The sequence below is a fragment of the Numida meleagris genome, chromosome 3 (assembly GCF_002078875.1).
Source record: "Numida meleagris isolate 19003 breed g44 Domestic line chromosome 3, NumMel1.0, whole genome shotgun sequence".
Lineage (NCBI taxonomy): Eukaryota > Metazoa > Chordata > Aves > Galliformes > Numididae > Numida > Numida meleagris.
The window spans coordinates 105,518,151-105,527,363 of record NC_034411.1 but is presented as its reverse complement, the minus strand read 5'-3'; the positions used below and the strand labels follow the sequence as shown (position 1 = coordinate 105,527,363).

At 66.0% G+C, this 9,213-nt stretch overlaps 2 protein-coding genes across 8 annotated transcripts; one reads left to right on the top strand and one right to left on the bottom strand.

Annotated features, from left to right (window-relative positions):
• AGBL5 (ATP/GTP binding protein like 5) lies at positions 13 to 8,237 on the top strand. 7 transcript variants are annotated; one of them, XM_021392782.1, is made up of 14 exons: positions 14 to 246; positions 333 to 504; positions 604 to 770; positions 1,160 to 1,337; positions 1,465 to 1,643; positions 1,745 to 2,219; positions 2,468 to 2,637; positions 4,262 to 4,397; positions 4,468 to 4,655; positions 4,742 to 4,911; positions 7,178 to 7,296; positions 7,421 to 7,467; positions 7,576 to 7,888; positions 7,975 to 8,195. In XM_021392782.1, the coding sequence occupies exons 1-14, from the start codon at positions 56 to 58 to the stop codon at positions 8,050 to 8,052; spliced, it is 2,583 nt and encodes an 860-aa protein (XP_021248457.1). In that variant the 5' UTR covers positions 14 to 55; the 3' UTR covers positions 8,053 to 8,195. The 7 variants fall into 7 exon arrangements, with proteins under 7 accessions (XP_021248459.1, XP_021248457.1, XP_021248456.1 ...); XM_021392781.1 differs by having other exon boundaries at positions 7,576 to 8,237; XM_021392786.1 differs by lacking the exons at positions 4,468 to 4,655; positions 7,975 to 8,195 and having other exon boundaries at positions 7,576 to 7,855.
• On the bottom strand, positions 8,221 to 9,198 carry OST4 (oligosaccharyltransferase complex subunit 4, non-catalytic). The gene is made up of 3 exons (XM_021392789.1): positions 9,106 to 9,198; positions 8,835 to 8,976; positions 8,221 to 8,346 (listed from the first exon to the last, which is right to left on the bottom strand). Exon 2 carries the CDS (start codon positions 8,973 to 8,975, stop codon positions 8,862 to 8,864), a length of 114 nt encoding a protein of 37 aa, XP_021248464.1. The 5' UTR covers position 8,976; positions 9,106 to 9,198; the 3' UTR covers positions 8,221 to 8,346; positions 8,835 to 8,861.

The following is a 9,213-nucleotide window of genomic DNA, read 5'->3' as shown; positions in this document are numbered from 1 at the left end:
AGGCGGCTTCCAACGGGCGGGCGCGTTGCTGCGGGGCGGCGGCGGCGGGGCGGCCATGGAGGTGCGTTGCGGCGGGCTGCTCTTCAGCTCCCGCTTCGACTCGGGCAACCTGGCTCGCGTGGAGCAGGTGGGGCCGCCCGAGGGCCGCGCCGCGCCCGGCAGCGCCGCTCTGCCCGCCGCCGACTACGAGTTCAACGTGTGGACGCGGCCCGACTGCGCGCACACCGAGTACGAGAACGGCAACAGGTAACGGGGCGGGCGGGGCGTGACGCGGCGGGGCCCGGCCGCACCTCACCTCACCGCCCCGCCCCGCGCCCGCCCTCCTTCCCCAGGTCGTGGTTCTACTTCAGCGTGCGCGGCGGCGCGCCCGGCAAGCTGATCAAGCTGCACATCCTCAACATGAACCGGCAGAGCCGGCTGTACGCGCACGGCATGGCGCCCTTCGTGCGCACCGTGCCCGGGCGGCCCCGCTGGGAGCGCGTCCGCGAGCGGCCCTGCTTCCAGGTGCGGGGTCGGGCCGCCCTCCTTCCTCTCGGGGCCCGCGGGAGGCGGCTCTGCATGGCTCGCTGCTGCCCGCTCAGCTCCGCTTTGTGTCTCTCCCAGATGGTGGAGACCCAGTTTGTGCTGTCCTTTGTGCACCGCTTCCTGGAGCACCGCGGCACCACCACCTACTTTGCCTTCTGCTACCCTTTCTCCTACACGGAGTGCCAGGAGATGCTGGCGCAGCTGGACAGCCGCTTTGAGGAGTGCCGGCACATGGCTCCCAGCAGGTGCAGGGATGGGGCTGCCGCGGCTCGGCGCTCCCTGCTCCCGGCTCCGGCACGTGCTGCCCCGCATGCGCTTCCAGGGAGGGCCGGGGGCTGGGGAGCTGCAGGCCGATCCCCGCCGCGTTGCTGAGCTCGGGGCTCCGCTTCAAGGAGGGGCTGGAACGGAACCGCTTCCCTCGTTTTGAGGAGAAGGGGTTCCCGGAGGGCTGGGCCTCGCTTCCTTTCCGCTTCCTGGCCGCGGGAAGGTTTGCTCGTCTCGGTTGCGCCGCTCTTTCCGCGATTCCGCGCTCCCCGTCGCAGCGAGGCTCGGTCGGAACTCGTTGCCGGAGAGCCCCGAGCGCCCGGCGGTGAGGACCTGGGCCGACGTCCCCTGAGCGCCTCTCTCCCCGCAGCCCGCCGGACTCGGTCTATTACCACCGGGAGCTGCTGTGCCACTCCCTGGACAAACTGCGCGTTGACCTGCTGACCGTCACCTCCTGCCACGGCATGCAGGAGCGCCGCGAGCCCCGCCTCGACAAGCTCTTCCCAGACACGGCCACGCCGCGGCCGCGCTGCTTCACGGGGAAGAGGGTGAGCGGCTGCATGCGTGCGAGCGAGACCCCGGCTCGTGCCCGCCGCCTCGGTCGAGGGCTCCGTGTTGGAGCCGCACGGGGCGCCGGGTGGGAGCGCTGCCCGTCCCCTCTCTGCTCGCCCCCAGGTGTTCTTCCTGAGCAGCCGCGTGCACCCCGGCGAGACGCCCTCCAGCTTCGTCTTCAACGGCTTCCTGCACTTCATCCTGCGCGAGGAGGACCCCCGCGCCCAGATGCTGCGCCGCATGTTCGTCTTTAAGCTCATTCCCATGCTGAACCCGGACGGGGTGGTGCGAGGCCACTACCGGTGAGCGGCTCGCACGGCCCGGCCGCTGGCGGCACGGGCCACGCCGATGGGCTCCGGGCTCCACGGTGACCTCTGGGTGAGCGCGGCGTGGCCCTTTGCAGGACTGACTCGCGCGGGGTGAACCTGAACCGGCAGTACCTGAACCCTGACGCCGAGCTGCACCCCGCCGTGTACGGGGCCAAGGCCGTGCTGCTGTACCACCACGTGCACAGCCGCGTGCTGCCGGGCAGCCCCGACTGGAGGACCTACGTCTCGCCGCTCAGCGCCAGCGTGCTCGGCACGAGATCTTCCAACCGTTCCGTCCCGGGGGCAGAGCCGTTGGAGCTGGAGAAAAGCAACAACCTCCGCAACGCAGCCGGCACGTGGAGCCGGGGCCTCGGCCCTTCACGGGAATCCCCGGCGGACCTGATCCTCCCGGCGCAGCGCTGCGAGGAGGAAGCCGGGCAGCCAGCGCCGCTCCCTGAAGCCATCCTGCCCCAGCACAGCGGGCTGGCGTACTACGTCGACCTGCATGGGCACGCCTCCAAGCGCGGCTGCTTCATGTACGGCAACAGCTTCAGCGATGAGAACGACCAGGTGATGGCGGGAGCGCTGCCTCGGGGCTGAGGTTTCGCCCGGGTGTGCTCGTGGTGCTGGGACCTGTAAGCAGCCTCGGCCCTGGCGGGGGAAAGGATGGGAGCTGCCCCTGTGCCCCATAAGGGATGAGGGCGGTGGGGTGAGCCGTGCCTGCTGCTGGCTGTGGGCAGGGGACACGTGCCCTGCAGGGATGCCGCGTCCCTGGGGTGCTGCCGGGGCACAGCGTCACCTCTCGCCCTGTGCTGCAGGTGGAGAACATGCTGTTCCCGAAGCTCATCTCCATGAACTCGCCTCACTTTGATTTCACGGGCTGCAACTTCTCCGAGAAGAACATGTACGCCAAAGACAAGCGGGACGGGCAGTCCAAGGAGGGCAGCGGGCGCGTGGCTGTCTACAAAGCGCTGGGGATCATCCACAGGTAAGTAGAGCTCCACGCTGTGCTGTGCCAGCCAGGCTGGCATCCAGCAAATGGATTCGGCCCCCGGTCCGGGCGAGGAGCTGGGCTTGCTGGAGGTGGATGTGGGAGCGCTGACACCACACGGGTGCATCCCGTGCACAGCCTCTCTGCTTTTTCTCCTTGCCTCCATGTCCTTCCTGCAGCTCTTCTGCCTTCCTACAGCATGGTTTCAGCTGGGAGGAACCCCAGAGGTTACCCAGTTCTTGTGCAAGCGCTTGTGGTGTGGGTTTGCTGCTTTCTAGAGTAAGACCTCTTTCCTAAATAGACGTGTTTGCATTTAGCTGCGATTGAAACCTATTATAGAACTTCAGTTTTGCAGATCTCACGCACGAGATTGCCGTGGTATGCAAGCTGAGGGCATTCTTCTGCTCTGCAGCAGCCGCATGCCTCTGTTCAGCAGCGATGTGATATTTTTGGATTGTTTCTACTGTGGTTGCTGGGAACAGAGGGAGGGCTGCTGGGAGCCGCCAGGGAAGGGCAGTAAGAAGTCAGGTGTGCAACTCTTCTTTAGCAGCTCCCCCACTCCCTAGGTATCGCAGCTAACGAGCCTCTCCTCGTTAGTGCACCACGCGGAGAGGCCCACCCACCTCTGTACTTGCCCCACGAAGGTGTTCCTCCAGAGAGCAGTGACCTCCCTTGGGACAGAAGCAGTGCTCATTGGGTGTTTCTGTCACAACTGTTTTTTTCGGTTGCTCCTGAGCATGAATCAATTTCCTGTACCTGTAGCAGAGATGCAAGGAATACTGCCCGTGGCCACGTTAATCATTGATCTGCAAAGCCATTACATCTACACGCAGCTTGGAAATGCTGAGGGCAGAGAAAGGTCAAAGCTTGAAACAAAGAACATGGCAAATGGAAAAGTTCTTGCAGGCTTCTTGAGAATATACAGTGAGGCAGAGGATGAGGGAAAGCACTGGGGGCCTCACCATCAAGTCATCCATTTTATTCCCTGCTGTGAGAAGAGTCACACTCGTTCCTCTGTGTCTGCTCAGAAGGGGAAAAAAACCACGACCTTCTCACAGCAGAGATCTGAGCAGCAGACAGTGGCACAACTGCACTGGCGCTGAGGAACGTGGCATAATGGTGGCACGTGGGAGGTCAGGCTGATGGTCCACGATCTTGCAGCTCTTTTCCAATGCAAACAGGTGTATGTTCTGTCAGGAGAGGCCCTGCATGCTGCCCCCGGGGCACGGAGGAGAAAGAGGAAGCACTACAGTTGTGTTTGCTGAAGTCTGGGATTTGTGTTCGCGTCCCCTGCGGTGCAGCAAGCCCAAAGGCTGCGTGGAAGGAGAGGCTTCCTCTGCCTTGTGCAAGGAGCCCTGTGCCCACAAACCAGCCCTCCTGTTTGCCTGTGGTTTTGCATATCTGATGTCCTGTTCTTGAGCGTTGTGATCTCCAGAGCAAACCATCTCCTGGATTCCCCCTGTCCTGGTTGAGGTCCGAGGGATCCTCCGTGCAGATGCTGAGGGCTCTCCCCTTCCCAGGGCCGTGCTTGTGCCGTTAGCTCTGCTCCCTTCCACCGGGATCCCGAGTTTCCACGTTGTGGCCGTCGTTACTAACGCCTGCGTTCCTTTCTGCCCCGCAGCTACACACTGGAGTGCAACTACAACACGGGCCGCTCGGTGAACAGCATCCCACTGGCCTGCCACGACAACGGGCGCGCCAGCCCCCCGCCACCGCCAGCCTTCCCCTCCAAGTACACGGTGGAGCTCTTCGAGCAGGTAAGGGCCACTGCCGGGCAGCGGGGCCGGGCGATGGGGCTGCACCTCACGGCCGCCCCTCACCCCGCAGGTCGGCAGAGCGCTGGCCGTGGCGGCGCTGGACATGGAGGAGTGCAACCCGTGGCCACGCATCGTGCTGTCGGAGCACAGCTGCCTCAGCAACCTGCGGGCCTGGATGCTGAAGCACGTGCGCGGCACGCGGGGCAACGGCGGCTGCGGGCGGAGGAGAGGCGGCCGCAGCCCCCCCAGGAGTGCCGGGTGAGGGCCGGGGCGGGGGGCCGTGCTGCGGGGGCAGGGCCGAGCCCCCGGTGCCCTGCTGAGGTCCGCTTCTCCCCCCCCGGCAGCGGGCTCCCGACCTCGGCCTCGGAGAGCGCCCTGTCCCGCGTGCGCAGCTTCAGCCACGGCAGCCAGCAGGACTCGCCCCGTGTCAGAACGTCACCCAGCTTCCCCGGTGCTGCCGTGGATGCTCTGGGCCCGCAGAAGGGTGGCATGCAAGCCCCGGCACCGCTCCGAGGTAAGCCGGGCTGGGGGCCGCTCGCGCACATGCTGCAGTGCCTGCCGAGCTGCTGCGCCGAGCCGCAGCCCTGAGGCAAGGAGCGCTCGGTGCCGGCGTAACGCTTTGGTTTGACGTGACAAAAATGGGTTTGTGTGGAAGAAGTGCGTGTGAGAGCGGCCGCCCCGTACCCTCGGAAGGGCCCCAGACACGCGGCGAGAGACCCCTGACGGCAGCATCCTATGGGGCTGCGGGGCCGGCACGGCGCCCAGCCCCACATCGGGGCCACTGCCACGGTCCCACCGTGCCCTGGGCTCGCATCATCACTGTGTGGAGGGCAGAGCGGTGTGAGAATCTCCTACCCCCGCAGCCTCTGCCACCCAGATTGTTCCTGGGGATACACCAAAGTGCCTTTCCGCACCCCAGGCAGTGGCTGAAGTGGCTGCTGGGTCTGCCGTTGGTGCTGCGGGCAGGGGCCGAGCTGCCTGCACACCACGGGGTGACAAAGCAAGGCGGCGGCCGTGCCCCTCGCCGCAGGGTGCTGCCCAGAGGCCCATAGCCATGGTGCTGCGGGCGGGCTGCAGCGGTGCGTGGCACAGGAGGGCTTGGCTGCAGCCCCGGGCTGCTGCAGGGCTCCCAGCCCCACAGGCGTCATGCTCTGAATGCGCGGCAGTGGGGCTCGGAGCGGAGGGCAGCGGGTGCGTCTGGGTGTGCGTGGAGCTGTGCTCGGGTCCAGGCTTTGTGCCACCGTGTTTCTGACTGTCGGTGTGTCCCTGTGCCCTGCGTGCGTTGCACGCGTCGCTTCCCCCTCGGTGGTTGCTTCCTGGCGTTCTGTAGTGGTTCTCCTCTGCCGCGAGAGCACAGCAGGGAGGAAATAAAAGGTTTGTGTTCCCGTGGGCACGTTGTGGCGTCTGTTCCTTCTGCCGTGCGCACGCTGCCCGCCCGCAGCAGCCTGCAGGGCTCCAGAGCCAGCACGACGGCGGGGGGATGCTGGGGAGGCTTGGCTGCAACGTTCTCAGGACAGGGACGGTGGCAGCAGGGCCCCGTCCCAGCCACAGTGCAGCTTGGGTGTTTGTGCAGGGTCTGTTGGAAGCGTGGCTGTAGGCTGCCCGACCCCCTGGCTGTGCCGTGTCAACCGCCCACCCTCCTTGCTGCAGTGCCCTCGCGGGACCAGGATGCTGCTGCTCCCTCTTCCTTCCGCACGCAGCTGGAAAATGGAAGCGCTCAGATCCAGCGGCGTGGCGTGGGGCTGCATGGAATGAGGGTGCTGCCCTGGCACATCCCCTTCCCGTGCACACGGCTGCGTGCTGTGCAGACAGGGGCCAGACGCTGCCGCCTGCACAGGACGTGGGGGTCAGGGCTCCAGCCTGACTGTGCCGCCTGTGCTGTGCCATGGGATACAGGGACATCCTGCGCCGCTGGCCCTGACCCCCAGCAGGCTCATCCCCTCCCAGCTGCTTCCTCGGAGCCAGGCACGAAGCTCCTGCTCTGGTCCAGCTGGACTTGAGGGGACTTCTTGCCTGAGCTGTGATGAACCCCAGGTTGAGCACCGCCGCTTGCTGCCATTGCCCCCCATCACCAGCACGTGAGGTTTGCCTGCTGCACACCCAGAACACCCCTCTAGCTGCACTGAGACCCCCGCAGTGCGGGGTCTGCTCCTACTCAGGTTTCCTGCACACCCTCAGCTTCCTGTGCCATCTTCACTGTCCCTGTGCTATTTCCTATTCCCCAGCTCCCAACAGCCCAGGGCCAGCCCAGCCCTTATCTCAGGGGGAACCTGGTGAGCACGGGGACACCTGACTCAGCGCAGGCACTCCCAGGGCTCTGCTGCACCCGCTGCCATGTGCTGGTGCCTGCTCCTGCGGGCTGCCACTCATTAGCAGCCCTCCTCCATCACGGCTGCCGACATGCAGCACAGGCCCAGGGCTTTGTCTGACGCCACAGCCCGTCCCTGCGGTGCGGGGCCGCGTGGCTGCAGCTCTTTCTTCTCGCTCCAGGGTCCTGTTTCCCATTAGCTGCACCGTGCTGGTTACCGCCCTCCCGCTGCCGGCGTTCCAGCAGCTGCTAAAGCTTTGGCAGCAGCCAGCCCAGCTCTGCTGCCAAGAAGTCCTCCAGGCACAGGGGCTAATCCTGTTCCAAAGCCCTGCCTGTGCCCCATGCCTGGGGCTCTGTGCTCACCCTGTGCTCTCCGTGCTGGGGGCATGGAAGGGGGGAGGGGGGTTTGGCCGCAGTGCCGTGCAGCACCACATGTAGCTCTCTGCAATGAGCCGTCTCCTTTGTCCCACAGGGTCCCTGCCAACAGGTGCCTGTGTGGGGTCGGTGCCGGGTGCCAGCTACAGACTGCAAGAGGCTCCGCACAGTGGTGGCAGCAAGCCAGGGGCCAAGCACAGCACCGTGCTGCTGGAGGTACGGCTGTACAAAGCGGGGTGAGGGGCCTGGCCGCTTCCCTGGGGGTCTGAGGGATGTGGGGCTGGGGCACAGCACAGCCCTGGCTGCACTGGGCTCTAATGTTCTGCGCTCTTCCCTGCAGGTGTTCCCAAGGAAGTCAAACGCCAGGAGGACCCTGGAGCAGCCCGGGTAGGTGTTGGCATGGCCACAGTGCTGAGCCAGCTGACAGGAACCCCATCCCCACCCCAGGCCCGGTGCACCGCTCAACCCCTCAGTACCCTGTGTGGTTTCCTGCAGCACGGGGGGGCTCGCCACCCGCCCCAGCAGGATCCCGGTGCGGAGGAAGGCGGCAGCGGCCCTGAGCCTGCAAGCACTCAGCTCCAGCAGTGCTGCAGCTCTCCAAGCCCCAGTGCACAGCTACACTGCACTTAGCACTACACAGTCCACCCCAGGTGGAGCTGTCCCAACTGCCCCACTACAGGAGGGCAGCAACGCAGCACCAGCCCCGACCCCACTCCCTGTGCCCCCAGCACCCTCCCTGGAGGCCCCGGTCCCTGGCACCAGGGCACCCAGCGTGGAGCAGCTGCTGGGCAAGGGCCTGCGCCCCCAGGTACGGCCCCGGGTGCGGAGGGAGAGTGTGGCACGTGTGGGGGGCTCCACCTCTGGCCTCCCCCCACCTGCTGTCCTGCTTTGCAGTGCCCACCCAGCCTTGCCACCGCCCACCCCGTGCTGCGCTCCTACCAGCAGCTCCTCTCCTTCTGTGCTGAGGCCTGATCGTGGCCGCTGGTGCCGGACCCACAGGTGCCACAGCTGTGTGCCCAACCCGGGAGCCACAGCGCGGCGAAGCCGCAGCCGCCGTCAGCGCCGCATTCGGTGCCGTGCGCGGGGCTGGGGACGGCCCTGCTCAGCCCCAAGGCCCCGAGGCATTTTTACATAACACGGTTTTGTCTTGTATCATGTTTCTGTCAAAGCCCGCTCAGAGCCAGCACGGTGAGGGGTGTCACGAGGTGAGGGCAGGGGGGGCCTCCGCAGCTGCCATGGTGTGGTGTGGATCCGTGCGGCGCAGCCCTGTGGGGAGAGAGCACTGTGAGCAGGAGTGGCACAGGGACAGAATGGGGACAAAGATGGGGATGGGACGGGAATCGGGATGAGGACAAGACAGGGGCATGCATGACAGGAATAGGGGCAGGATGGGGGTGAGGATTGAGATGGGGATGGGGACAGGGCTGGGAACCAGGATGGGGACAAAGAGAGGATCAGGATGGGAATGGGGACAAGGATGGAGACGAGGACAAAGAAAAGGTGTGTGATAGGAACGGGGACAAGATGGAGATAGGGACAGGATGGAGACAAGGACAAGACGGGCACGTGTGACAGGGAGGGGGCAGGATGGAGAAGGGATGAGAACAAAGATGAGAATATGAAGAGGGATCAGGATGAGGACAGGGACAAAGACGGGAATCGGGGTGGGAACAGGGGACAGGGCTGGGGACCAGAACGGGGACAAGGGTGGGAATGAGGATCGGGATGGGGACAGGGGCCGGGGGGCGCAGTACCGGTGCCGCTCGGCGCTCACTCCCGCCTCACTCCTGCCGCTTGGGGTTGTTAACGGCCACGTAGTGGTAGAGCACGACGAGCAGGAAGAGCGACACGCCCAGCATGTTGGCGAAGATGGCGAGCTGCACGTCCGTCACCATCCTGCGGGCGGCGGCAATGGGCACCGGCACCGGGATCCCGCCCCGGGACCGGGCCCCGACCCCCCCGCACCCGGACCCTGGGCCCCGGCCCAAGCCCCCGGACCCGGGGCCTTCCCCTCCCGCCGCTCACTCGATGCCGCTCCTCTCCCTCCGCCGCTGCCTCCACGTCTCCGCGCGCCCCGCGCCACTTCCGGCGCCACTTCCGGCCGCGGGGCACGGCGGGAGCGCGGGGGGCGGG

Excerpts from the sequence above, each read along its gene's own strand:
- AGBL5 (XM_021392781.1), top strand. The coding sequence starts at position 56 with ATGGAGGTGCGTTGCGGCGGGCTGCTCTTCAGCTCCCGCTTCGACTCG. Across the intron at positions 1,338-1,464 it reads GCTGCTTCACGGGGAAGAGG|GTGTTCTTCCTGAGCAGCCG; the intron begins GTGAGCGGCTGC and ends GCTCGCCCCCAG. Across the intron at positions 1,644-1,744 it reads GTGGTGCGAGGCCACTACCG|GACTGACTCGCGCGGGGTGA; the intron begins GTGAGCGGCTCG and ends GGCCCTTTGCAG.
- OST4 (XM_021392789.1), bottom strand. The coding sequence starts at position 8,975 with ATGGTGACGGACGTGCAGCTCGCCATCTTCGCCAACATGCTGGGCGTG.